Source organism: Furipterus horrens, unplaced genomic scaffold (genome assembly GCF_987537825.1).
Source record: "Furipterus horrens unplaced genomic scaffold, mFurHor1.1.pri manual_scaffold_3, whole genome shotgun sequence".
Classification (NCBI taxonomy): domain Eukaryota; kingdom Metazoa; phylum Chordata; class Mammalia; order Chiroptera; family Furipteridae; genus Furipterus; species Furipterus horrens.
The window spans coordinates 23,606,928-23,633,781 of NW_028327173.1; the positions used below are offsets into that span (position 1 = coordinate 23,606,928).

The following is a 26,854-nucleotide window of genomic DNA, read 5'->3' on the forward strand; positions in this document are numbered from 1 at the left end:
ATTTCATAAAGTAATCTGTTTATGCCATTTATGAATGTGCTGGTCTCACCACCACACACACACTTAAAAATAAAGGGGGAGAGATCAAAGAAAAGGTATAATGAGAATCATTAGAATGTAACTTTAATTAATACAAATGAAAAGAAACCCTAATTTGGTTAAGTGGGAATTAAGATTGAAGTGTTAATGCTGCAGGTATGGCCATGTATGATCTCTAGCCATCGAATTTTTTGCTAGCTTTAGAGTGATAGTGTTGACAGAAAATATATCTGAAATAGGATGTTATAGCAAAGTGATAAAAGAAAGTTATTATTGGAAGTAATATTTCAGTCTGCAACAGAAATCCCCATATTCTTAAGGAAAATTAATATAGCTTCTGGTTTTAATGAATCAAACTTTAAATGACTTAAACTTTAAAAGGTTTGTGACTTTTGCTCTGACACCTTTTCTTAAATATGTAAAAATTATATTGAATGGGCACTTAGACTATTCTTCCCTCTTAATTTACATATTGATTTATTCAGACTTCAGTCAAATAGATGTATCTCTCAGATATCCCTCTTGGTGTGTGCAAAATTCCATATTAAATTTTTTTTGCCCTGGCTTGTGTGGCTCAGTGGATTAAGTGCTGTACTGTGAACCAATGGGTCACCAGTTCAATTCCCAGTCAGGGCACATGCCTGGGTTGGGGGCATGCAAGAGGCAACCACACATTGATGTTTCTCTCCCTCTATTTCTTCCTCCGTTACCCTCCCTCTAAAAAATATAAAATCTTCAAAAAAGTGTTTTAAACTCATTTCCTAGTCAAACTTGAGCTGTAAAGGACAAGGCACTTTGAAGTATTTTCAAATTGCAGGGACTTAAAAGATCACAACTGGAAAAAAAGACTTAAGAACTTGTTTCATTTGGGGATTTAGAAGGGGCTTTAAAACTTGAGCTAGAGACTTGGAGTTTAGTCTGAGCTCCAAGCCCCGCCACTAATTTGCTCTATGTCTTTCGGCAATTTCCTTAATCTCTCTGTGCCTAGTTTCTCCTTGTAAAATGGTAACGACAATACCTGCCCTCACCTACCTCGTAAAGTTGCTGTAAGAATAGGAAGTTTGTGACCGTGCTTGAATTCTCCAAAAGAAAAGCTATTCAGAAGTTTCAAGATAATACTGTATGATCTTGTATGAAGGGTTCATTCACAGTTTGCCTCTATGAAAGTACCTTTAATTGCCACAGGTCATTTTATCAAACAGGCGTAAGAGAAGCTCAGGCCTTCTGGTGGTATGGTGTTCACTGACAAACATACCCTGTTTTGGTTTCTCCCCTGCCAGATATTTAACACACGGGCTGAGTTTTCCTTGTAATAATCCTTGGCAAAAGAGTAACTTCAAAAACCAAACTCCATTTAGTGGTGCTATGGCAGCTATAATTGTATTTTGAAGTAGAGTAATATGGTGAAACCATTAGGTAATTAGAAATTAATTTTGTCTTTTCCTTTCAGGTATTTTTGCTGCATATTGGTACAACCACATAGTTATCTCTTTGTGTCTAGGCAGATTTTTTGGTACCCTTTTTTGGAGTAGAGGATTAGGTTTTAAGAAGGAAAGTGTGCTTAGTTCTCTCATCAGTTTGCAGATTTGAACCTTGCTTTCCAGTCACCATGTATCTGTAAAAGTTAAATTATAGTAAAAGGGTTTTTTTTTCCTTCATTTTAATTCAGTTTTCAATATCTGCCCGTGATGTCAGGCAGTCTGTGTCTGACCCAGTTATCTTTATGGATCGAGGCAAAACCTTACATTTTGATAGACTTACCCATTTCCCAGCTGGGGGCCGGAGGGGGAGGGGTCTCATTTCTAGGAAATAACAAAAGGTACCTCACCCCAGGTTGTGTAAGCAATTTAATTCCTTGTGGCAAGGAACAAGTTTTTGGTTTGGGTTTTAAGAAAAAAGAATACATCTTAGGTACACAGGGTATGGATACATTCAACATTTATTTTTTATCTTATAGATGCTGGCCTCCCCTTGTTGCAGGCAGTTGGGCTTTTCCAGCTCATCACTAACGTAGATGGTATCTGTCATAGTTTTATAGGATAATGAGAATTGTGAGTACTGGCAGAAAAAAGTTGAGAAGATTCATGTTTGGAAAATAAAGAAGTCCACTTAGCTGAGTGAGACAGCTAAGAACATTGATATATCAGGAATACTCTTAAACAATTTTTGCTGCAATCGGTAGCTTTAATGTTTCTCTTCAGCTATAGATAGACCCATAAAAGTATTACTATACCATTCTTGTCAACTAGTACATGGATGCATTCACAGGCTGTGGGAAGCAGTGGCATGTGTGTGTGTGTAAATATTCTATGTTTATAACTGTATATTCTATAAGTTAATATAGAGAAAAACTAACATGTTTCTTTAGTGTTTGGGGGACTAAAATTGTAATATAACCATTCCAGTGTAATCTGACCCCTCAATCTAGAGAACACTGATATGACACACAAATGCACACCCCTAATGCATTGCTAACTGCTCCGTCTTGTGATAAGTGCTGCTTTTCTTTTTAACCCTAAGTGATGGAGGACATAGCACTCTTTTTAAAGGGGCTCTTCTGAAAAGTAAACTATAAATATAGGGCATGTGGGGAGGGTGGGGCCACCTGCAGACATCCTGCAGATGGACAAAGAGCCTTTTAAATTTTACTTTTTCACCATCTTGACCGTGTGTGCCTATTTGTATTGCAGATGTGAACTATTTTGGGGGGTCAATATCATTATGTTTTGAAACTGAATTATTGCATAAAATCAGAGTAACTTCTTTTTCCATCTTCCTTTCCCATACTTACTGTTCTTGCCAAATATTTCTACTGATAGCGAGTTCCAGCGTGGTGAAATGCTGGGCCTCTCCAACCTCCTTCATCTTCCCTCTGCTGTCTTACACCTGGCCTTATGTTTTTTTTCTGCTTCCCATAAGTAAGAACCGTTTCCTGTAGTAATTCAAGGACTGCAGAATTTCAAAATGTTTATCTGTAAGCCTTCCTTTGTTAATGTTTGGTTAGGCAGTAACATCAGTAAAAACAAGGAGTGAGTCTGTAATGTGCTACAGGACCAGATAAGATCATGAATTATACTAAACTTGACCGGCACATTTTATTAAGAGGAAATGTGGGGGTGGGAGAAGTCTGTGATATCTTTGTAATCGCTGTATAATTAGAAACACCAGATGCTAAATCCTATCACTGTGTACTCGGGAGCCAGGCTTTGGATTTGATTGTCATTTTAATCCCTCGAATACTCTATGTAATTATGATGAGCAGAAGGAAAATAAAGTTTTTAAACAAAATACTTTCTTTTGGTATTTAAAGTTTAGTAGTAAATTTTATACTTTCAGTTAATTTATCTTCCCCAAAAATTACTACAAAAACCATAAGGTTGAGATTGAGAAGCTTGAAGAAGCTGCTTTTTAGGCAGTTAAGTTACAATATTTTGTTAAAGAAATTATCATAATTCTTCCTGAGCCAAACTGTCACTGTAATGTCCTGTGACAGAACCATTCTGCATATTGGAAAGGTTCTATGTTGTATTTGTTTTTGATCCTTGATTTTAAAAAATTAATGGTTTTAATATTGCTTAGCTTCAGTTTGAAGTGTAACTTTCACTAATAACTGCAATAAAAAGAAAAGCTTTGCTCCAGACTTTCTACTGTGTGGCCATCATTCCAGCTCTTAGGGAAAGGGAACCAGTGTGATAGAGTGGAAAGAATTCAGGTTTCAAGAGGCATGAAGTTTTGGACTCAAACCTGGATTGTAAGACACTCTGGACAAGTTCCTTGATGCTTCTGAATCTCAGGTTCCTCTACTATAAGACGATAACAGTAGGGCTATTGGGACATTAAATGAGATAATATATAGAAAGTACCTAATAGTGCTGGGCATGTGGACAGAGCTCCATTTTTCTTAAATACAAGACATTGGATGGAGTGGAAAGAAGGGGAGGCAAGAAGTGAAGCCATAAAGGAATTTAAGAACAATTAAGAAAAAAACTGAAATGACCTGGGGACTCTTCCCAGGCCCAGAAGTGGATAGACAGCCCGGGTATCATAAGCAAGAAAACACTGGACTAAAACTTTGGGAACCAGCACTCAACTCTCATCCCTGTGTATCTAGGTATATCATTCCATTGTATAATTGAAGTTATTGGACTAAAGTCAGAGGTCTCAAACAATTTTTGGTGTTTAAAAATTTTTTATTGGTAACTACTATTTTAAAAAGCAGAAGATCTCATGAAAATCCACTTTGTCTTCCCTTCAGCAACTTCACGTTATTCTTCGTGGCTGCTGTCAGGGGGAGCCCAGTAGGGGTTGCCCCTTCGGATGGGGCAGGCCATCTCCACAGCCCCCTGCACACTCTCTGCCTCGTCTGCACTGGCATTTTTCTTGCATTCACTGGACTCAAAGTGCAAGGTGAGGCCTCACAGGAATGCCTTTGAGGATGTGCTCCTTACCTGGGGGTAACTAACTACTTTGAAGAAGTCCAGCCTAAGTTATTAAAAACTGTTCCTTCATATTTTCCATTTACCCTATTTATGTTCTCAAGAACATTAGAGAATTAAGTCTAATCCCTTCTGGCTATTACATATTCCCCCTTCTAGTCTTCTCCCAACCGCATGTCCCCAGACTCTGTACAACCCTAACGACACAGTTTGTGTTCTTGAAGAATCTTGGGACTAATGCTAAAGAAGTACTAGTTAGCTTACTAACAAATACTGATGGGTTGTTTGTGTGTGTGTGTGTGTGTTTATCTGGTGATAAGTTTGACAAATTGAAGAGTATCACTCTAATGCCAGTCTGCCCAGTAACGACACTGGTAGAGAAAATTTCAAAGAAGTCAGTAACTATGCCCAAATTCATAAGAGTTAAATGAAAGAAAGATGTGTTACAGGAACACGAAGGCCAAGCTCTGGAAAATGTAATACCAGCAAGTGTGGTACCAGAAATTATAACCACAATTATCTAGGCAGACTGTGATCAGCCTATTACTTTGATTAAGAGGTGCTAAACTAGACAGAACAAATCACCAATTATATTAGAGCTCACTCAACTGCTTGAAAGTTCTCTTCAGAAAAGGGTGCTCAGGGGGGGCAAAAAAAAAAAAAAAGGGTGCTCAGAGCACCACACTTAAACATACAGAAATGAGATGGCAGACTAACATGAAGTTTTAAGGTGGGCTTTGGGGTCAGCTGGTCGGTTGGTTGGTTGGTTGGTTTTGGAAGAGTGGCCATCTCGAACTGTAAGGTTTCATGGTCTTCATGTTTCAGCTGTCTTATCATTTGACAAATTCCTCTTGGTTGTGAGACTTGCACACCTTGCAGATGCTCTGAGGAAATTAATTAGGTTAATTTGTCAATGCCAGGAACGGATGTGATCATTTTTGTAGTATTTGATACAATGCTTTTATCCTAAAGCGGCCTGAAATCTTTAGATTTATCTGCAGAAGATTATTGTTTTCCTATGTCCTGTTAATTCTACAATTTCCACAGGCTATAAAGATTTCTGCAATACCTTTACAGAGCAGCACTTTTCTCTATGAAATGTTTTTCTTTAAGAATAATGCTTAGGCCCCGGCCAGAGTAGCTCAGTTGGTTGGAGCGTTGTCCCGTAACCAAAAGGTGACTGGTTTGATTCCCTGCCAAGGCACGTGCCCCAATTTGGGGCTCAATCTCGGGTTGGGGCACATGCAGGAGGCAGCCAATTGGTGTTTCTCTCACATGGATGCTTCTGCCTCTCTCTCGAATGAGAATAAAATAAACCTTTAAAAAATAATAATGCTTGGGTTCAAATTTTTATAATTGTAGACAAAACAGACACCTTAGTGATTTAGGATTATGAAGTCTAATGTGATGTCTGATTTTCAGCTGAAACAGAACATTAATAATAGACTTTTTGCTAAGTGAATTTAGGAATAGCCCAATTCAAAAGTACTTGAAACTGCTAAATGTGCAAAATTACTCTTTCATTGCTATAATATACCTTGCTGAGTGGAAAAACTAAAACCAAAACCAAACACAGGAATAGTTTTGATGCTGCACCAGACAGGATTTCAGTCACACCATCATTCAGATGGTTTTTCACTTGTATTTTATACAAATGTAAAATTAAGGTTATTTAAATATATATAACATATGTATATACATGAGTTTAATTTTTCTAATTTATTTTTGTACTTTTATAAAGATTTTAGATTTTAAAAGTTTACCATCTGTGGTATCCCTTTGAGTAGTAGTTTTAAAAATATATTAAGAAGTGCTAGCTAAACCTTGAATGGAAAAGTGTCACTGTTGTCCACATTAAGGCCCTTTAAATATTAATTTAAAATCTGCACAAAATTATAGCACTTTACTTTGAATTTAACAAAGCTACTTTCCATTTACTTTAACTGAGAGATTTTTCTTTCTTATGCAAGAAGAGTGGGCTTTGAAGATGGGCAAACCAAGTGAAGGAAAGGGGTTTCCACACCCCCGCAGCTGTGTAGCTGAAGCAGCAGTTACTTCTCTCTCACCGATGTGCCACACAAAACTACTTAGCCTCGCCTAAGTCTCAACCCTGAGGATCTCAATGTGAATTTACTTTGCCTGAGGCAAGTGCAAGATCAGCAGAAAAGCTGGAAAAAAGGCCAGAGTCTAGCAATTTCCTCTGGAGTGATGTACAAACAAAAATGTCTAAATTAAAGTGAGAGAGGCCAACTCCTCCCACCCACTCCATGTTTTAAAAAATGCAATTTATTCTGGGACAATTACACCCAACTCGCTTGGCAAACAACTCATATAAAACCTAAAGATCTTCCACTATAACTTGGAGGTTACTTGATTGTTAAATAGCCAAAGCCAGTCCCAGTTTAAAGCAGAAACCTTCTAATGTGACACTAAATTGTTGTTGCTTCAAAAACATTTTCACAGTCACAGTTCTCACATTTCTAAAGCAGCAATTTCCAGAGGAAAGGCCAAAATTTGATTTAATAGTAAACCACAACTTAAACCTTTGCTGTCATTTGCCAAACATGTTAGTAAGCTGTTTAGGACTTAACTTCAATTATCTGCATAGGACAGAAAGAAGATAAAAGAGAAAAAAAAGGTCTTCAAATTTATATTTTGTTTTTCCACTTAAGAGGGAAGAAAGTCTGGAACAAAACAAGCTTTTAAGCTTCAGTTTTGCATTTCTGCATATTGGAAATAATATTTTTACATGGTCCTAAAGGAAAAAGCTTGAATAAAATGATTATTCATCCTCTGAATTGTCTTCATATCTATTTTATCTTAGATTTAAATCAACACCAAAATAGGAATTACTATTTTGCTAGAGACTGGCAACTTAAAGACAACTTATCTGAAATGAATTCAGGTAAAAGGTAGTTAACAATCATGGAGAAATCATAATCTGGTATTCAGTTAGTTTATAATATCTATAATGATCATAGATAGCAAATTTTAGTAGGAAAAGGCTTGGGAGATGGAGTATGAAGTACTGTATTTGCCTCTAGACATTAGATTTGCAGCCTAAAGATACTTAAGACTTCAGAAGACCACACACACAATAGGCTGTGCAAATATGCACCTCCAGGAAAGGTTATCTTCAGTAGCTAGATGTGGGGATACCTTATCAAGATACTATTTTTCACATTAGAATAAGATCATATGACCAGGTTTTAACTAAAGTACTTCTAAACATTGTTCTAATTTGATAAAAGTTGTACTCTTGACAGTTCTATCACGAGTTTGCTAAATGAGGTAACCTATGACATTTACTGGGAGGAGAACATTGAGAACAGAAAAGATACATATTCTAAGACTTCACAGATTTGGAGAGAAAATGGCTTTCTACGGACATTTCATGCCGCCTTTGGCTAAATCTCAATCACTTAAAAATATGTTTGCATTTTTCTATTCCACATTTTTTTTACATTTAAGTTTTTCTTGCTTCATTGTCTATATACTAGGATCCATGTTAATGCATGAGAATACTGAATGGATACCCAGGTTCTTTAAATCTGAAGAGAGAGTAGCCAGCTAAAGGATATTACAACTATAAAGATACATACCAGTCATGCACATATCTTGCTGATGTTCATACAAGATGTGGCTGTTTTATCCAAGAGAAACCATTCCTAGGGTACTGCATATATTAAACAGAGAAATGATGTTTATTTCTGCTATAAACAGAGTAACTCAGTCCTTGGATATAATGTATATGTCCTGTGTGTGGATTCCTTTGAGCATATGGGGTGCTTTTTATGAGTCCACATTTGACCAAGTATCATCATGATCACAAAACACAGAGCTAAAACTGCCCACAACTTGTTAAAAATGAATTTCCTATTTCATTTCAATAAATACACAAGTCCACCAATAAGAACTAAAAGTATCCCCAACTTAAAGGGATTGTGATCATTTGTAGGCTGTCTGTTCTGATATTGACCTTCCTTCTCTTAGTTCTCAGCTATCCATTTGGCCATTTGCTCAGCTATCTAACCCTTTTCTTCCAAATGATAAATGTCATCTGATCCAAATTACCTTTTTGTAGCCCTGGCTGGTGTGGCTCAGCAGATTGAGCATTGGGCTATGAACCAAAGGGTCACTGGTTCAATTCCCAGTCAGGGCACATGCCTGGGTTGCCTGGCCAGTCCTCAGTCAGAAGCCTGCAGGAGTCAACCAGTCAATGTTTCTTTCACATATCAATGTTTCTCTCCCTCTCTTTCTTCCTCCCTCCCCTTTCTCTAAAAATAAATAAAATCTTTAAATGGGAAAAAGTTGATTTTAATAAGTGTCCTTTTAGTAGAAAATTGAGAAAACTTGAAACTGACATCAACTGTTGTGTTTGAGAGGCCTCAGGGTTTTCATCATAATCCACTATCGTAAAAAATACCTTCCTGGTGAATGCACTCAAGTGTTGCCAGGTATTTGCCAAGATCTGAAATTCTTCAGCATATTTGCATATTACAGATGATCTAAACTTCTGGACAGCAGTAAACAATACAATAGTAGTTTCTAGTACAAAATAATAGAACACAGCATTACTCACTCTTATCACTCTGTTTTTCTTGGGCCAATTTATCAGCCACCTGACCTCTTCGGCTAATATCTTCTTCCCTTGACCAGGATGTGTGGAGCCTCATGAGTCATGAACACCAAGCCACCAGCACAGTCAGAGATATACACCAAAGCCACCACCGTTCTGCCATATTTGTTTACTTCTTTCTGTTATAAAATGTTTCAAAACATGTAAGCCAAAATTTGATTTCTTCCAGCAAGTAATTTGTCCAAGATAGGGTATTTTTGTCTTCTTTAATCCTAGTTAAAGAGCTATTTCACAAATTCCCATGTATGTCTGGTTTATGAGCCATATATTAGAATTTAGAAAGTAGTCTATGGAAAAATATTCTGTGGTCAAAGAGGTTTGGAAAATGTTCTAGCCTCAGTCTTTCTGCAGAGCACCAGACTCGCACTTCTCGCATTCCTGGACAGCACCTGGATCCACCACAAGCACCGCAAACTTCTCAAAACCCAACTTTATCCTCCTCTTGTTTACTTGGTTTTCTGCCTCGCCTTCCTTTTAGAACTTCCTACCTGAACTTGGCCTCTGAGGCAGACTGCCTGCGTTAGATCCAGGCTCTCTTACTTAGTTACGTGACCCTGGGCACGTTCCTCACTTCTCTGCGCCTCAATTTTCCTGCCTGTAAGACGAACATGGTAATAGCACAGTCTACATAAGAGAACCCCTAAGGTCCTTCTGCACTGTCTGTGTAAGAGGACTAGACCCTGTGTTGGAAATCGTATCCCTGCCTTCCTCTCGATTTCCCACGCCACCACTAGAGGCAGTGTGGAGTCATAACGCACAGAGGACGTGCACCTGTTTTTAGAAACCTACAGAAAGGGAGATAATGCTTACCTCACGTAGTAGTTATGAACATTAAATGTTAATGCTTGCCAATGCCTAGAACAGTAGCGGCATGGTCGAAATTCTTTTTCCGTCTCTTTAAATGGTTGGATTTTGAGCTTTGCTTCTAATATTGCAATTACCTCTCCCAGGGATGTGTCCTCTCCAAATACGATTATCATTCCTCCTCTGCCGTCAAGCAGACGGATGAAATTGTTGGACAAGACAGCACCAGAAGAATGCGTGGAAATAATGCCAAATATATTCACATTTCTGGAAGAATACCTGCTGGGGAATGTGTGAGCGGGAGATTACTTTTTCTAGGTACGTATGTTTTATCATGTCGCATAACATTGATCAAAATTGTTTAACTTGTAAATGAAGTGAATGCCACATCCTACTGGCTGCCGCCTCCTCGTGCCCCTCTGTTGCCAAGGTAAACACGCGGGCGGTGATGACCCGAGCAAACGGGCGGGTGCCTAGCAACCGGGGCGCTTAACAGAGGAGCTGGCAAGGGGAGGCGGAAGGCCGAGCTGGGAAGGAGGTGAGAGGCGAAGGGAGCAAGGGAAGCGGGGGCTCTGGGGAGGACTCCCACCCAGACCCTCTCTCCCTCCTTCTCTCCCTCCCCCTCTCCCTCTCCTTCTCCCTCGCCCCTTCTCTGCGCCAGCGCCGGGGTCTTAATTTAAACCAAAGACGGTTATCCTGGGGAAGGGAGTGGTAGGTTTCGCCTGGGACCTAGACGGACCCCAGCGGCTCCTCCAACAGGGGCAGAGGGAGGGAGTGCGACAACCAGATGGGGTAGGAGGGGCCAGCGCACCGCCCCCCCCCAAAAAAAGAAAACTCCCCTATGCCAACCTATATCCTGGGCAAAACTGGCACGTCCTCTCGGGATGGAGAAAAAGGCTCATCTCTTAAGAACCCGCGCAGGTCCTGACCAAAGCTGGGATGGAGAATTAAAAGAAAGCTCCACGGAGACTTTGTTTCTGAAAGTAGGGGTGGAAACTGGATTAAGGCCTGTTTTTCCTGTTAAACTCCACCCACCCACCAGCCCCACTAAGCTCTTGGCACAACACACACAGCCCCTGTTCCAGGACCTGCAGGGTCCAGGAGTTTGGGTCTGTGGACAGATGGGTGGGAAGAAACTTAGTTAAGGCCTAAAACAAAACTGAACCAATAAAGAACTGTTCCCAAGCATGCGTCCTGCAGCAAAGGGCTTGGAGCAAAATGGACAGGAGCAGGTCCTTTGGAAGGAGCTTTTGATCTAGGAGAGAATCTCCTGGACAGTCTCCTGCAGCCTTGTTTTCCCTCTCCAGCAGAGGTGGGTGTCTTGGAACAGGCCTAGGCGCCCAGCACCATGGCCACGCTAAGCGTCAAGCCCAGTCAACGCTTCCAGTTGCCGGACTGGCACACCAACACACAACTGTTGTCCACCAACGCTGAGCAGCAGCGAGATGTGTCACACCAGATCCGCCAGGAGGCCCGGGTCCTCCGTAATGAAACCAACAATCAGGTTGAGAGCGGGAGCTCAGGTGGGCAAAGGGATAGTGCCTAACCCCAGACACCCTCTTTATCTGGCTCTGTCTCTTTCAGACCATTTGGGATGAACATGACAATAGGACTCGCCTGGCAGAGAGGGTTGATACAGTCAACCGATGGAAGGAGATGCTGGACAAGTGTCTGACGGATTTAGATGCAGAGATTGACGCCCTGACACAGGCAGGGAGCTAGGGCAGGGTACCAGGAGACCCTGCTGCAAGGACTGCCCCCCTCCCCACTTCAAGGTCTGGGAATCCTTGATGGGATATTTGGTAGCATGTCCATCTGAGTCACTCACTGGGCCCTCTGTTAAAGTGGGAATGAGAGCTGCTCCCCATTGAATAACCCACCAGCCTCCTATGCCTTCACTTTTCTAGATGAAAGAGTCTGCAGAGCAAAACCTGCAGGCCAAGAACCTGCCACTGGATGTGGCAATTGAGTGTCTGACCCTGCGGGACAGTCGGCGTGACATTGATGTGGTGAAGGACCCTGTGGAGGAAGAGCTGCACAAAGAGGTGGAGGTCATTGATGCCACCAAGAAGGCCTTGCAACAGAAAATTAGCCAGACTTTTGAGAGGCTCTGGTAAGGGAGAGATGGATCATTCTCATGTTCACCTGCGCTTGAAGGCCGTGTGTCTTAAATGTGTAATGTTTGTACTGTGGATGACAAGCAGCTGGCTCTCAGGCTGCCTTCTGTCCCTGCTGTGGCCATCGCAGAAACCACTAACTGATTGTGACACTTTTTCCACTGCCTAGACATAGTCTCAGAATACTTCTCACAGCCCTGCTCACAGCCCTGTCCATTGACTGGAAACATGAGAGATGAAGCCCATTGACCACCACCTCTGACTGAATACCCTGTTGTGAGTGTGTCTGTGTGAGCCTTTGTGAGTGTAACTAATACACATGCCTCTGTGGTTGTGTGCAAGCACATGGGTGTCATAATTTTGTCTGTGAGAAGCTCCTCCAGCTATGCTGATCTTTGTCCCAGCTGCAGCAGCAGCTCCATTGTCACTCCAGCCTCCCCATCCCTCAATGGCCCTGCAGCAATGACAGATGAGTCCTGGGGCCTTGGAGGGATGGATCGTGAGCTAGTCTGTTCCTTCCCCAGCCTCCTGCAGGAAGTCCGACAGCAGCTCAACTCTGACCATCGGGGCAAAATGGAAACATTGGACATTGACCGAGGCTGCCTCTCTCTCAACCTCAAGTCCCCAAACATCTCTCTGAAGATTAATCCCACACATGTCCCTGATGGGTAAGAAGTGTTTCAATCAGTCTCTCCTGCCACCCCCACAGTGGCCATACTCTTATGACCTCAGTATTTCCTGCCACCTGCAGCTCCTTCACGCTTCAACAGTGGGATGACTTTAGTCGGTTCAACAAGAACCGCGCTGAGGCTGAGATGAAAGAAGCCAGAGAGCTGAGGGAGGCCATCGCCCTCACTATTGCTGAGGTGATTGACCACTCCCCTGACCCTGCTCCTCCATGATTAATGGATGGCCTGAGTGTGCACCCATGACACTCTCTCTCTCTCTCTCTCTCTCTCTCTCTCTCTCTCTCTCTCTCTCTCTCTCTCTCTCTCTCTCTCTCTCTCTCGCCTGGCTCACTTTCTGTCCTTCAGACCAACAATGAACTTGAAGCCCAGAGGGCTGCAACAGAATTCGCATTCAGGAAGCGGCTGCGGGAGATGGAGAAAGCATACAGTGAACTCAAGTGGCAAGAGAAGAATGTGAGCCTTCTCTGTTTGGTCCCCTGGGGCTTGGACCTCCTCCTGTGGGATCAAGAGCCCAATTCCCAGCCAGGAAGCCCTGGGTGCACCATGGGTTCAGCCAGTGGGCACCAGTCATTCTGTCCCCTGCAGACCTTGGAGGAGATTGCTGAACTACAGGAGGACATCCGGCGCCTGGAGGAGGATCTGCGCAGAAAGTTACTGAACCTGAAGCTGTGCCACACCCGGCTAGAGTCCAGAACCTACCGGCCCAATGTGGAACTCTGCCGGGACCAGGTGCGAGGGTACCCCAGTCGAGCACTGCCCACCTGCTAATGTTCCTCAGGATTGCTCACTCCCCAGCACATATTCCTGGTGGAGCGAGGATGCTGACATAGGGCAGCACCCAAGCCCTTGGGCTAAAGGATAGAATGGATGACTTGGGACTCCCAAACCTCATCTTTGCCTCTAGGCACAGTACGGCCTCACTGATGAGGTTCACCAGTTAGAGGCGACCATCACTGCCCTAAAGCAGAAGCTGGCACAAGCACAGTAGGTTTGAGGGAGAGGGCAGGAGGGGCAGGGAGACACCTTCCACCCAAGGGGCCTCTTGCTGCCTGGTGGCTTTCCTGCTGCCTTCCTTTACCTGCCAGGCTCATGCAGGGGTGGTGGGTTGTTAATTCCTCCTCCCCAGGGACACTCTGGATGCCCTATACAAGCACCTGGCATGGCTGCAGGCTGACATCGCCTGCAAGGCCAACTCCATGCTGTTGGACACCAAGTGCATGGACATTCGGCGGAAGCTGACTGTGCCTGCTGAGAAGTTTGTGCCTGGAGTGGACACCTTCACTCGCACCACAAACCGTACCCTGAGTCCACTCAAAAGCTGCCAGCTAGAGCGGGCCTAGCCTTGGGGGGCTGAGGAGGGAGAGGAAGGTTAGGTGGGAAGATATGGAAAAGAAAGGGGATTGGAGAGAATGAATCTAATAAATGTCAGTTTTCTCCGTCTAGAAGGTTTTCTGCTACCCTTGAATGTAGTCAGCAGAGAGTAAATGGCCCTCCTGTGAATGGAGGCACAAAAATGGTGACCATCATCCCCCAAGCTCCAAGTTCCAAATCCGATTCCTTCTTCCTCTTTAGGGAGCATCCCTCTGGTCTAGGCCAGCACTCGCTGGGCCCTAGCGGGATAATTTCTAACCAGCTCTGACCCAGCTGAACCCTTGCCTGACCTTTTAAGGCCTGAGGACGGCCCAGAGAAGGCTAGAATCACAGTGGGAGGGTTTGGGATACAGGCCCAAACCTGCGTGGGGGCCAAGGACTGGGGCTGCCCTGGGAAGGCTGCGGTGCCAGGGCAAAGAGTGAGGCTTCATAAAGGCAGAACCCGGAGGATCGTGGCCTGAATGGGCAGGCCACCGCGGTCCGATAGTCCCCTCCGGCACCCTTTAGTGGCCGCCCTGCCAGGTGTAACACCGGCTACAGATGGGGGAAATGGGGCCTAAAAGCAAAGGCCTGGCGGAATCCATCCGGCGGTGTAGTACCGGCTCTGGTCCCACGCACGCGGAGCTGCGCCTCCGGGCCGCTGGGTTGCGCTGTGGGACTGGGGAGCGAGGGGTGGGGGGAAAGCGGCGTTCGGGCACGTGCCAGCGCACCGGAAGTGGTGACGGGTCCGCGCTGATGGCAGTGGCGATGACCACGGCGGCTGGCTGCGGAGGGGCTGGGGCGGCCCGCTCCCTCTCTCGCTTCAGAGGCTGTCTGGCTGGTGCACTGCTCGGGGACTGCGTAGGCTCCTTCTACGAGGCACACGACACCGTCGACCTGACGTCAGTTCTGCGTCATGTCCAGAGCCTGGAGCCGGACCCGGGCTCGCCTGGGAGCCCGCGGACAGGTGGGCGGGACCGGGCGCACGAGCAGGCGTGGGGGCGCAGGGTGCTCCCGCGGGGGACTCAGCGCCGTGTGTGAGCGCAGAGGGGAGAGCGTATTGGGAGATGAGGCTCCGTAGGGCGGTGGGGCTACACCTGGAATCTAGACGGCCCGCAGGGCACCTTGGGCAAAGCGTGGCTAAATCCGAGCTCCGTCTTCACCTGTCTTGCCCCGGACATTTCCCAGCTCCGGGCGTGGCAACACCATCCTCCCTGCTATGCAAGCCAGAAACCTGGGCGTCATTCTCCTAAATTGCACCTAGCCCAGTATATACGTCCTGCCGATTTTACCACTCTTAACCCAGTTGTCTGGAATCGGTGCGCCCCAAGTCCATTCTCCATACAGCAGGAAGTGCTCTTCTCAAAACCGGTCTTACCGCGGCCTCCCCCGCATGAAAGCCTGCAGCGATTTTCCACTATCCTTAGGATACAGCCAAATTCCTTTGCGCGTCCTACCAGGCCGGCCCTCCCTCCGTGGCCGGTCTCATCTTACACCGACCTGTACTTGCTTTCTGCACCTCAATTCCTCTCACTTGATGCTTCCTCTACCCCAGGCCTGCCCTGTACTTGTGTTGTCCCTCGCCTATAAAGCCCCGCCCTCTGCTTCTCCCGCCTTGGGCAGTCAACTCACTCGTCACCCAGATCTCAGCTTAGTATCACGTCTGAGGGCAAGCAGTGCACGGTTCTTCTTGGAGAGCATGTACTATAGCAAGGAATAGGGGCTGAACTCTGGAGGGGGGACAGGAGGTAGAGAAGAAAACAGTTTGACAAGAGGAGACGCAGGGGGCGCGTCTGTCCACAAAACGCGATAGCATTTCAAGACACTGGTGACTGGTGTGCTACAGAGAGGTTAAGAAGAGGGAAGTCTAGACTTAGAAATGCGTTTTCAGAAGAAGATTGAAGCCTGGAAGTCAGATTTCAGTGGGTTTAGGAGGAAATGGAAAATGAGAAAATAGAGTATGGTTTGGTATGAAGGGAAAGAGAGGGATAAGCCAGGGTTGAAGTGAAAACAAGATGTAGGGAGAGTTTTAAATTTCATTTTGGTTTGATGTTAAGATGAGGGTAAAACAAGTTTTAGGTTAAGAGGTGTTTTAGGACCCTTTGGATGCAAGTGGCAGAAAACCCAACTCAAAATGGCCTAAGCAGAAAGAATACATTGATTGACATAACTGAAAAGTTGAGAGGTAGGTCTGGCTTCAAGTGGGCCTGAATTCAGGCTCTCAAGCTGCCCTCCCCAAACCTAGTTCAGATCTGTGTTCTTCTTAATGGGCTGCACTCCCTTTGGCTGACCCTTCTGCTGTGGGCCCAGCAGCTCCCAGCTCAGCAGCTCCCACAGAGGAAGTTTCTCTTTGCAGCAGTCCCCGCAAAAAGTCCCAGGGGTCTTACTGTCCTGGCTGAGGTCATCTATCCATTCCTGAACAAGGGAATGGGGTGTACTCTGATGAGGCTAGAGAGGTGGCTTTAGCTCCAACCCCTGAGCATGTGGACTGAGAATGGGAGAGAATTGATTCTTTGAGGAAAAGCAGGGTGCAGCAGGGACTGAGCAAAAGGAGAGTGGGTGTGCCCCACCACAGAGGGACCTACTGAGGACACAGGAGAGGGGACGAAGGAGGAACAAGCTCCCGAGGAATCGGGGGTGTAGGGTGGGTGGGGGAGGTTGTGGACCAGAGGAGAGACTTCCTGCCTCTAGGGGAGACTGGAGAGCACAGTGGTAGATAAGAGGCCTGTCAGCCTCTCGTGATAGTGCAGTACGTGGTGGGCGTCCTGACCGTAAAGGGGGAGAAGGAAGTGGGGTTGGGATACACAGAGAGAGGTGGCATCCGGTGTGAGGAACAGGAAATGGGGCTTGCTAGAGACTACACCTCATTCCCTGTAACTGGCTCTTCATAGAAAGCCAAGTCCCTGTCCCTAGCCCTTTTAGGGCCTGTTTGCAAAGTCACCACCGCATAAGCAGTGGTGCTGTGTTGGAGATGGAAAAAGCAGTCCTCCTGGGTACCCAGAGGAAGGGTTTGGGATGGGAGGAGGTAGGGGAGTGGCGCCGGTGGGGAAGGACTTGACCCAGGCTCCAGGACTGGCCCTGGGGAGCTGCGGGATATAAAGTGAGTGAAGAGGGGAGAGCTCTGAACATCAAGGCAGTGAATTTGGGCCTCATCTTGAAGGCAACAGAGAGCTGTTTTGAGCAGGAGAGTGAGATAAGGAAAGTGATAGTTACTCTTAGGAAGAACCTTCTGGCTGTGCATATAGGCTAGGTTGGAGGGTAGCGAACGAGCAGGAGGTTTGAGAGGCCCAAAGCAGGTCGTGTTAAGACTAGAGCTGCAGTGGTGGCAGCCAGAAGGGGGTGGAAGGTTTCCCTTCGGAAATCAGCGGTTCATGGTCACTGACTCAGAACAAAGATTTGCTGGAAATCCCAAGGCCCGGAGCCCGGGAAGTTGGCTGGGAGTGAGCAGCTGACCTGAGGCGTTCTCGGAGTGGTGAATGGAAAGGAGTGAGCGGGAGGCCGGCGCTGCCACCCTTGAGCCCTGCAACTCCTCTCCTCCCCCCGCCCCGCCCTGTCCCTGCAGAAGCTCTGTACTACACAGATGACACAGCCATGTCCAGGGCCCTGGTGCAGTCCCTGCTGTCCAAGGAGGCTTTCGACGAGGTGGACATGGCTCACAGGTGAGGGGGATGGTCCCGGGGTGATACAGACCAGGCGGACAGAATTACTGCACCCTGTGACCTGATCAGTGATGTGGTACATGCTGGCACCCCCGCCCTCAGCAGGAAACTTGTTTCTGGGGCCACTGCAGCTTCCCAAGCTGTAAATGATAGCACTGCTGGTACAGGTTCCTTGGGTCCTCAGAGCTTCCTCGTTTCCCAAACCAGCCAGCGCTCTTCCTGCCCTGGGAGGCATCTTTGAAACCCTCATCCTGTCTGCCTTCCATCCTCTAGATTTGCTCAGGAGTACAAAAAAGACCCTGTCAGAGGTTACGGTGCTGGAGTAGTCACCGTCTTCAAGAAGCTCCTGAGCCCCAAGTGCCGAGACGTCTATGAGCCTGCTCGGGCCCAGTTTAACGGGAAAGGCTCCTATGGCAATGGGGGTGCCATGCGGGTTGCTGGCATCTCCCTGGCCTATAGCAGCATCCAGGATGTACAGAAGGTACTCTGGGCAGGCTGGCTTCTGGGCTGTCCCCTCCTTGCCCCCCTCTTCTCTGGGTTCTGTGACAGCAGGTCTTAGTCTCCACTGCCTTTGCCCTAGTTTGCCCGGCTCTCGGCTCAGCTGACACACGCCTCCTCCCTGGGTTACAACGGTGCCATCCTGCAGGCCCTGGCTGTGCACCTGGCTTTGCAGGGGGAGTCGTCCAGTGAGCACTTCCTCAAGCAACTCCTGGGCCACATGGAAGAACTGGAGAGTGACGCCCAGTCCGTCTCAGATGCCAAGGAGTGAGTACGTGGGATGGAGGCGGCTGGAGGTGTGTTTGTGAGTGCGCATGCGTGTGGGGTGGAATCCTCTGGCATTGTCACAAGCTGAGACCTTCCTCCTTTAACTGCAGGCCCTAGGGAGGGGTTAGGAGAGTCCCTTTGCCTTGGCTGTGTGTCAAGAAGGTTTGGGGTCCCAGAGAATGAAAGGAGCAGCTCACAGCCAGCCCTCTCCCACTTCTTGCTAGGGCACCTGGGCCTGGGTGTCCGCCTGACCACATCCCCACCTCGCCCTCCCACACGACCCTCCCTGGCCTGCCTTCAACCTCCCTGTAATCTTGTCCCCGACCCACAGGTTGGGCATGGAGGAGCGTCCGTACTCCAGCCGCCTCAAGAAGATTGGAGACCTTCTAGAGCAGGACTCGGTGACCAGAGAGGAGGTGGTGTCTGAGCTAGGTGGGCAGTCCCCTCACACCTGTCATCTTTCAGGGTCAGGCTTGGGCTCAGGGATGGCAGCAGAGCAAGGAATCACACCTGCCATCACATTTTTACCCAGGGCTGCTGTGACAGTAGAGTCAGCCGTGTAGGGTCCTTGACAGGTTCTGAGTGAACGTAGCGCCTTCTTGCTCTGGGACTATAGCACCTTGGGCCTCACAGATAAATATCCCCAGAAATGGCAGCTGGCCACCCGTTCTCACAGCTGATGGTGATAACCAATGTCTGTGTAGCACTTTTACTTTATTCTGGGCACTATATAGAATGCTTTGTATCTGTTCAGAGTCATTTCACCCTCACAGCAGCCCTGTGAGAGTGCCTATCCTGATTCACTCTATACAAGGAGTCAAACCCCAGATACAGGAATCTTGGTCATTAGGGAACTTTCCCAGTCACCCAGCCAATAGGTGGGAGAGCCAGGATTTCAACCCCAGTAGTCTGACTGTCGAGCCTGTGATCTCAGTCACAGCTTACCTTGAAGCTGAGAGTATTGACTTGTGGCAAGTGGCAGGAAGCCTAGGGACATGTGGGGGAGTAGGGTTGAGTTCCCATAATCTGGTGTCTCCACAGGGAATGGCATTGCTGCCTTTGAATCTGTGCCCACCGCCATCTACTGCTTCCTGCACTGCATGGAGCCCGACCCCGAGATCCCCTCTGCCTTCAACAGCCTCCAGAGAACTCTCATCTATTCCATCTCTCTTGGCGGGGACACAGACACCATTGCCACCATGGCTGGGGCCATTGCTGGCGCCTACTACGGGATAGAACAGGTGCCAGAGAGCTGGCAGCAAAGCTGTGAGGGCTATGAGGAGACAGACATCCTGGCCCAGAGCCTGCACCGAGTCTTCCAGAAGAGTCCATGAGGGTCCCGGTTGCTGGCACTCTGCCACGTCCGGTGGGACCAATGACAGCTCAGGTTGGAAACCCTGAGCTCCCTCGGGCTCAGCTCCCCGCCTCAGTCTTCCAGCCACGCGGGCGGAGTGCACCACTGGGGCTGGGGTCTCTTTGGGGGAGGTCATTGGAACAGTGAGGAACGGACTGGCACCTCCCTGGTGCTGGGCTTCTGGCTTGCTGCAGGGCCTTGGGCACCCCTGGCTCTTCAGTCAGGTGTAAGGACCCAGGGCAGGTTTTATTTGTGGGTTACTTGTGGCATTTTCCTTCATTTCCTTCATTATCTAGGACATGAAATAGGGAAGGTGGAGATGATCTGCAGTAGCATCACTTCTCATTGGGATTTAGCCAATTTGCCAGAAAGCCTGTCTTTGACTGGGCAGGGCCTCAGCAGCAGGTTTCTCTGGATCAAAGAGACAGGCACTTGAATTTAGCTGATCTCAATGTGCATCTCACCCTTGGCTGTCACAGGGCTTAACGCCTTCCAGCAGAAGTCACAGAGCAATAAACGGTTTTTGGTGAATCCTACCACGCTTCCCTCTGTTTCTCCTCTGCCCTGAGTGGGTTCTCCCCCCTTGACCTTTTGTGCCTAGTACCTCTCTGTCTGGACTGCACTCTCCTGGGAGCTAGGATCCCAAGGCAATGAGCCACTGGGATTTTGAGGCAAATTCCTCCAGTTTTCTGAGCTGGCTGTGCTGTTCAGCAGGGAAGGGCAGAGTAGGCATGGTCTGGTGCTTTTTCTGGTGGAGATCACTCAAAGTGACCCAGGCCAGGGGCAGGGAACAAGACTAGATTTTCACGCTCAGACCTTGATTTCGTATGTTGCTCCCCAGGTAGGGCCCAGGCCCAGGCAGGCACGAAACAGGAACCCTGTAGGAAGAAGCAGAGGGCACATTCTGTCACCAGACTGCCAGCCTTTGGGTGGGGAGAGTACATCATCCTGGGTGCTCTGGGCGGACTGAAAGCTGTGCTTCATTCTTGGGCCCTAGGCAGAGGCCTCAGCCTATTAGGATGTTCTGCCCACCATCCATTTCAAAGAAAGGAAAAATGAAAAGGAGGAGACACCTCCATCAAATGGACATTCTCTGAGCGTCCTTCCAGCCCTAGGGAAGAAGCATGCCCTCTGCAGCTAGCCCGAGGTGTCAGGACTGCTGGGTAGGTCTGCTTTCAGCTAAGACATGGTTCTGCCAGGCTGGGGCAAACCACAGGACTTTGAGGGCATGGGTTGGTCTCAGATATGTCACCCCGACTGCCACAGCTGGGGACAGGTCCCTAGCTGCTGAGCATGGCAAGCTGTGGGGCAGGTGCTTTCTGCCCAGGACAGCTCTACCAGCCCTGCCCTAAGCACTGGGCCTGGCACAAGCCCCGCCCACAAGAGCAAAGATCCATGATTTCATTCATAATTTGTATCAGATGTTGAAACTTGGCCCTTGGGGTCCTGAGCCAGCTGTCATGCTCCACTACCCCTGAGAGCTTGCAGGAATGTTCCAGGGAAGCTTGATCCATCTCCCCCAGCTCCAGCCACTGCTCACTTTGGTTTCTTTAAATTCTTCATGGCATTTGCTTGGTGCAGAGCCTCAGCAGCTTAGGAGCACTGAGCGTTTCTGATGTAGTGGTGACAGAACCCATGACTGTGCAGCTCCCTGACACAGCAAGAGCCCCAGCAGGCTCCCTGGATGCCTTATGAAATCCAGAGTCTTGAGGCCCCTCTGCGTCGATGCCAGTCTCAGCACTGGGTTGTTTTATACAACAGGTTTTATTGAGGCTGTGTCAGTACAGTCAATACCGTTTTTCTTTGCAAAAAGAAGTCCCGTTTTCTTTGATTCCCAAGTGCATTTTCCCCAAATCTTCTGTGACACAGGGCACATACTAGGTATGTAGAGAAGTTTCTTATACCAGGTTAGAAATAAAATTATAATGAAAAACATTTAAACCTTCATCTTAAAAAACTGAGGAATCGGAGTATAAAAATGGGCAAGGTAATGTAGTTTTCATTGCTAAAACCTCACATCATTTATCAAAGCTGGTCAATTAAGTAGACAGCACCTGGAACAAAACATTTCAGAAGCACCAACCACTCCTATCAAAAGCTTCAGGAGTGACTTTTAGCAGAAACTCAGTTTTGTGAAACAGCTTTTTTGGTTCTTCTATACCCTCCTTAGTCCCCTAGGTTCCCACTGGGAGCTGATGAACTTCTGCCCATCAGAACCCCTCCCTAACAGGGTAGATGGTGGTGGCTTTGACCCAGGAAGGAGGCTGAGCAAAGGGCCCACCAGGTATGGTTTGAGATGCTCTTTTGGGTGTTGGGGAGTAAGAAATCTGCCGTGAACCCCAACCAAAACCTATTCTTAAAGTGTCACCTGGGCAGATTTGGGTTTTCATTTCTCCTCTTGAAAGTTAGCATGAGTAGTCCAACAGCCTGCTCTGCTGGGAGAAGTTGGTGGGGAGGACTGGCAAGGGGCCCATGGGAACCGCGCTCAGCGAGTCCAAAGTCAGCACTCGCCCCCCATTTTCAGCACGGCTGGTCTGGCGGGGCCAGAACTGGAGCAGCGCCATAGGTCACGTTGTCTGACCCAGACTCGACCTTGGTCCCGCGGGGGTGGGCTGGCTTGGGGAGGGCTGGAGGAGAGGCCCAAGCCGCTGGAGAGTGGCTGTCCTTGCACAGGCAGGAGTGTCCACCACCCCTGCCCCAGCACTAATCTCAGCTCTGGCCACTCAGCTTGAACTAGGGGAGGGGATCCTGCCTGTTTCTTGCAGGGGAGCTCTGATTGGGGAAAATGGCAGAAACACCCAGAGCCAACTCATTCCAAAGGGGCCTGTTGGCACCCTTTTTCCCAGAGCCTCAACCTCCTGGGCCCTAATCCTGCTTAGAACAGGAAATTGGAACCAGAGGTGGGAGGAGAGGAAGCCCCTCCAGATTAACCCCTTTAGTAGACATGCACACATGGTTCTTGTTAAGGAAAAGCAGGCGGAGCCTTTATCCCCACGCTTGTGTGCACCTTATCCTGAGGGCCAAACGAAAGGCTGTGTCTCGGGGTCGCTTGTGTTGGGGGTGACAAGGACCCCTTACCATTCTGTATGAGAAAATCAGCCCTCCTCCCAGGAGGTAAAAGGAGGTAAAGGGAGGAATACACCCCTCGCTGACAGTGGACCCTGCCTGGTGCCTGCCCGTGCCCCTCCCTAGGGGCCTGAGCAGCTGCCCTCTTCATGAACAGCCAGAGCTGGTGGGGGCAGCCTAGAAGATGGAGATGCATGTGAAGACCCATCCTGCCCCAGCCTCATGCCCTTTCCCCTCACAAACCACCGTTCCCCACGGCTGTGGCTGGAGCCATGAAAGGGGGACGGCCCTTCCCACAAGCCTGCAGAAGAGGCCACGCGCAGGTACATGCCTGATGCCACAGCATCACCCCTGGGGTTGCCGTCATGGTAGGGTGTCCACACTGGCCCCTCCTCTCCCTTTCCCTGGAGGGAAACAAACTCTTCAGGGGACCCACCACCGTATGCTGGAAGTTTCAGGGGAGCTGGAAGAGCCCCAGCCAAGAACTGAGGGAGGCTCTGCCCCATTCCTTAAGCAGGTGCCATCTGGGGCCAGGAGGAAGGGCAGGGTTTGCAAACATGTACTCCCCCACCCGAGGGGATGGATGGGGTAGCTCAGTCCTCTCAACTCTGACTCACAGAGAAGCAGCGTCTTTCACCACCTAGCAGAGCCCAGGACACTCAGGGGTCTCCGACAGCTGGCCCAAGTGCCCTGGGGCCCTGCCTGCAGGCCTGGCCTGGCAGAAATGGGGTCACAACCCCGACACTGCACAGACACTTAGGGGAGAGGAGGAACTCAGGCCAGCCTCTTCCAGAAACAACCTCAGCCTGCATGGAGGGAGAAACCAAGTCAGTCTCTTCGGGCCATGGCCCCTCTGTTCCCACCTCTGTTCAGCCTTTGGGTTTTTCTTTAAATGCAGGTTCTTTGTAACTGAGTTCTCTCTACCACTAAAGAGGAGGAGGCCAGGGCAGCAGTGCCCCACGGGTTATGTGGGGCACAGCAAGAACCCTGAAAAGGAGGAGTGGATGTACTCGGTAGAGTAGAGGCCATTGGCCTGGTCTGAGGGCATCTGCACCCAGACCTGGTCGTTGGGCCGCAGTTGGAGCACAGCCCCGCCAGATGCCTGGTCCAGGTAACCTTTTTTGTACTCGTCATAGGTGTAGGTGGCCGGCACGTTGTTCTTGTACAGGGCCACCCACACATTGGTGCCCTTGACATGCACGTGGTAAGCAAAGTAGTAGACCCCGCCCACAGGGCAGGTGAAGATGCCCGTGGCAGGGTTGTAGCCACTGTGGCCATTGTAGAGAGTCCGGTCAAACTTAACAGGCATGCCCGAGGCTGGAAAGGGCGAGGTGAGCACAGCGGTGAAGGCAGGAGTGGCGTGGGCCGAAAGCTCCCCCAGCCCGAACTGCGGCTTGCCGCCCTTGCCCAGCACAGCGCCTTCTACTCCGCCGCTGGGCAAGTGCAGGCCGGCGATGCCAGTCTCATCGAAGGCCCCAGGGGCGCCAGGGGGGCCAGGAGGCCCTGGGGGCCCAGGAGGGCCTGTGAGTCCTGGGGAACCGGGAACTCCAGGGGGCCCTGTAGGCCCAGCCATGCCAGGTTCCCCCACTTTCCCCTCTCCAGGGGCCCCTGGTAGGCCTGGTTCCCCCTTCAGGCCTGGTAGACCCTGTGGCCCGATAGGGCCAGCTGGGCCCTGGAGTCCTGGGATTCCTGAGGGACCCCTCAGGCCGGGCTGCCCAGGGAGCCCCAAGTCCCCTTTCTGTCCCAGGGCTCCTGCCACCCCTGGTCCCCCAGGGCGGCCTGTGAAACCCTGCTCGCCTTTGGGCCCAGTTGGTCCAGGGGGTCCATGGGCCCCTGGAAGCCCCCTCTCTCCAGGGAGTCCAGGTTTCCCAGTCAGGCCACTAGGCCCCTGGTCACCCCGAATTCCAGGCACTCCTGGGGGTCCTCCAGGCCCTACCTCCCCCTTAGGCCCAGGGAGCCCACGTCTTCCAGGGAGCCCTGCTGACCCTGGAAGTCCAGGAGGGCCCCCAAGGCCCTGTGGGCCCTGCTCTCCTGGCTCCCCATCCTCACCTGGCTCGCCTCTGTCCCCTAAGAGCCCTGGGACCCCAGCTTGGCCCTTGTCCCCCTTAGGGCCTGGCAGTCCTGGCATCCCATAGCCAGTGGGGCCTATCAGGCCAGGGGGCCCCCGGGTCCCTGGTTCTCCTTTGGTCCCTGCTGGGCCCTGTGGCCCTGGCACCCCTGCTGACCCTGGAATACCCACACCATCCACCCCAGGGGGCCCTTTTGGGCCCATTGCCCCTGGCTCCCCCCTGGGTCCTGGCACCCCAGGAGGGCCAGACTCACCCTTATCTCCAGGGGCCCCAGGAAGCCCATCCAAACCTGGTTTGCCCAAGCCAGCTGGACCAGGCAGGCCAGGGGGTCCAGGGGCACCCCCTTGCCCTGGGGCCCCAGGCAGCCCCGGCTGACCCACCCCATTATCCCCCTTGAGGCCTCTATCACCTGGGGGCCCAGGTTCCCCCTGGGGCCCTGGCTCCCCCCCAAATCCTGGCGGCCCTGGAACCCCCTGAGGGCCTGGTTTCCCAGGGACAGCAATGCCTGAGGGCCCAGGGAGTCCAGGGGGCCCTGGGGGACCCCGGAGGCCCTGGTCCCCTCGTATCCCTGGCTCCCCACGAAGCCCTGGTTGTCCTGGTGGCCCAACCTTGCCCGGGAGGCCTGGGGGACCAGCCTTGCCCATTCGGGAGAAGCCAGGGGGGCCAGCAGGGCCAGGCTGCCCATGTAATCCTGGCTTTCCAGTGCCTGGTTTTCCTGGGAAACCAGGAGGGCCAGGGGGCCCCCGAGGACCAGGTTTTCCAGGGGGGCCAGGCTCTCCTTTCAGATCCATCGGCAGCAGCGGTAGAGGCATTTCTAAGGGAAAGAGATAGAAGGGGCAGTCAGGGGCCAGGTCAGTGAGGAGAGAGAACCCACTTACCCACTCACTCACACCAGCATGGGATGCATTGGGAGAAGACAAGGCTCTGTATCTGTTCATGAAGACCACGCCCTGCTCCCCCCTCCCTGCTCTCACGGAAGATGGAGTTTAGGGGGCTCCATTGGCAATCTTGGAGGCTTCAGGGTGTCCTCACCCAGGGCTTCTAGCGTCCAACCTACCTTGGCTGGGCCGGTCCCAAGAGCTTAGGGAGCCTCTCATCCCAGCATGACCTGGGGTGGAATGGCCACCAGGTGGCGTCAGCCGCCCTTCAAGAAGCAGTCGGAGCAGACCACCGCCTCTCAACTTTCCCAAGCACCTCCCCTCCCATCCTCCACCCCACTGAAGACCTCCTCTGCCTCCCGGCAGATTCTGGCCCTCCGGTGGTGGGAGGCCCCGGACCAGCATCAGAAAGAAAGTAGGGATGGGATCTTTGGTGGGGACTGAGGGTCTGTGACCTGGCGGGAGAGAGGGAGGAGGTGCTCACCCAGGTACTGGCCCTTGCCCTCGCGGAAGGGTGGCCCCACTGGTCCTTTGTGCATGGGTTGCACGTACTTCACCGGTGCGTAGCCCGCTGCCCCGCCGGCCCCGCCACCGGTGGCCACCCTTGGCCCGCACCCCAGCACCAGCAGCAGCAGCGGCAGCGGCAGCGGCAGCAGAGGTGGCGGCGCAGACAGGGGCGTCAGAGCCCACCGCATGGCGTCCGCGAGCGTGCTGCAGGGAGGAACCGAGAGGGGCCATCAAGCCCAGCCCCTGGGTGGTTTGGCACCAGGCCCGGGGACGCACACACACACACACAAAAAAAACAGAATTTAGATATTATTCATAAGTAATTCCCAAAGTCTTGGAGTCTGCAGAAGTTATCTCCTAAACTCCTCCCAAGCCTGCCCATGGCTCTGCATCCCCACTACTGTCTCAGCCCCCTCCCCTGGACAACAGCTTCCCCCAGACCAGTCCCTCTGCAGCCAGATCTGACTTGGCAGCCCCTGCTC

The 26,854-nt window shown here is 49.7% G+C and overlaps 3 protein-coding genes across 7 annotated transcripts; 2 read left to right on the plus strand and 1 right to left on the minus strand.

The window, feature by feature from the left end:
* Positions 1-9,728: 9,728 nt before the first annotated feature.
* Positions 9,729-14,704, plus strand: TEKT2 (tektin 2). Of its 5 annotated transcripts, XM_090269107.1 has the most exons (10): positions 10,390-10,456; positions 11,226-11,422; positions 11,503-11,628; positions 11,826-12,031; positions 12,560-12,703; positions 12,787-12,901; positions 13,070-13,177; positions 13,310-13,453; positions 13,629-13,708; positions 13,851-14,704. In XM_090269107.1, exons 2-10 carry the CDS (start codon positions 11,267-11,269, stop codon positions 14,062-14,064), a joined length of 1,293 nt encoding a protein of 430 aa, XP_090125233.1. In that variant the 5' UTR covers positions 10,390-10,456; positions 11,226-11,266; the 3' UTR covers positions 14,065-14,704. The 5 variants fall into 5 exon arrangements, with proteins under 5 accessions (XP_090125231.1, XP_090125232.1, XP_090125230.1 ...); XM_090269105.1 differs by lacking the exon at positions 10,390-10,456 and adding an exon at positions 9,729-10,236 and having other exon boundaries at positions 11,229-11,422; positions 13,070-13,453; XM_090269106.1 differs by having other exon boundaries at positions 10,386-10,456; positions 11,229-11,422; positions 13,070-13,453.
* Positions 14,705-14,784: 80 nt separating this feature from the next.
* Positions 14,785-20,388, plus strand: ADPRS (ADP-ribosylserine hydrolase). The gene is made up of 6 exons (XM_090269109.1): positions 14,785-15,041; positions 17,637-17,733; positions 18,007-18,214; positions 18,314-18,498; positions 18,830-18,930; positions 19,540-20,388. The coding sequence occupies exons 1-6, from the start codon at positions 14,831-14,833 to the stop codon at positions 19,830-19,832; spliced, it is 1,095 nt and encodes a 364-aa protein (XP_090125235.1). The 5' UTR covers positions 14,785-14,830; the 3' UTR covers positions 19,833-20,388.
* A 1,228-nt stretch (positions 20,389-21,616) lies between these two features.
* Positions 21,617-26,560, minus strand: COL8A2 (collagen type VIII alpha 2 chain). Its single transcript, XM_090271551.1, has 2 exons — positions 26,350-26,560; positions 21,617-25,801 (listed from the first exon to the last, which is right to left on the minus strand). Exons 1-2 carry the CDS (start codon positions 26,558-26,560, stop codon positions 23,883-23,885), a joined length of 2,130 nt encoding a protein of 709 aa, XP_090127677.1. The 3' UTR covers positions 21,617-23,882.
* Positions 26,561-26,854: the final 294 nt, after the last annotated feature.

What these genes read in the sequence shown, in the direction of transcription:
- COL8A2 (XM_090271551.1), bottom strand. Translation starts at nt 26,560, where the DNA reads ATGCGGTGGGCTCTGACGCCCCTGTCTGCGCCGCCACCTCTGCTGCCG. An exon ending in GGGCAAGGGCCAGTACCTGG is followed by an intron (nt 25,802 to 26,349) that starts GTGAGCACCTCC and finishes TCTTTCCCTTAG; the next exon opens with AAATGCCTCTACCGCTGCTG.
- ADPRS (XM_090269109.1), top strand. Translation starts at nt 14,831, where the DNA reads ATGGCAGTGGCGATGACCACGGCGGCTGGCTGCGGAGGGGCTGGGGCG. An exon ending in GAGGTGGACATGGCTCACAG is followed by an intron (nt 17,734 to 18,006) that starts GTGAGGGGGATG and finishes TCCATCCTCTAG; the next exon opens with ATTTGCTCAGGAGTACAAAA. An exon ending in GGAGGTGGTGTCTGAGCTAG is followed by an intron (nt 18,931 to 19,539) that starts GTGGGCAGTCCC and finishes GTGTCTCCACAG; the next exon opens with GGAATGGCATTGCTGCCTTT.
- TEKT2 (XM_090269105.1), top strand. Translation starts at nt 11,267, where the DNA reads ATGGCCACGCTAAGCGTCAAGCCCAGTCAACGCTTCCAGTTGCCGGAC. An exon ending in GTAATGAAACCAACAATCAG is followed by an intron (nt 11,423 to 11,502) that starts GTTGAGAGCGGG and finishes TGTCTCTTTCAG; the next exon opens with ACCATTTGGGATGAACATGA. An exon ending in TGGAACTCTGCCGGGACCAG is followed by an intron (nt 13,454 to 13,628) that starts GTGCGAGGGTAC and finishes CTTTGCCTCTAG; the next exon opens with GCACAGTACGGCCTCACTGA.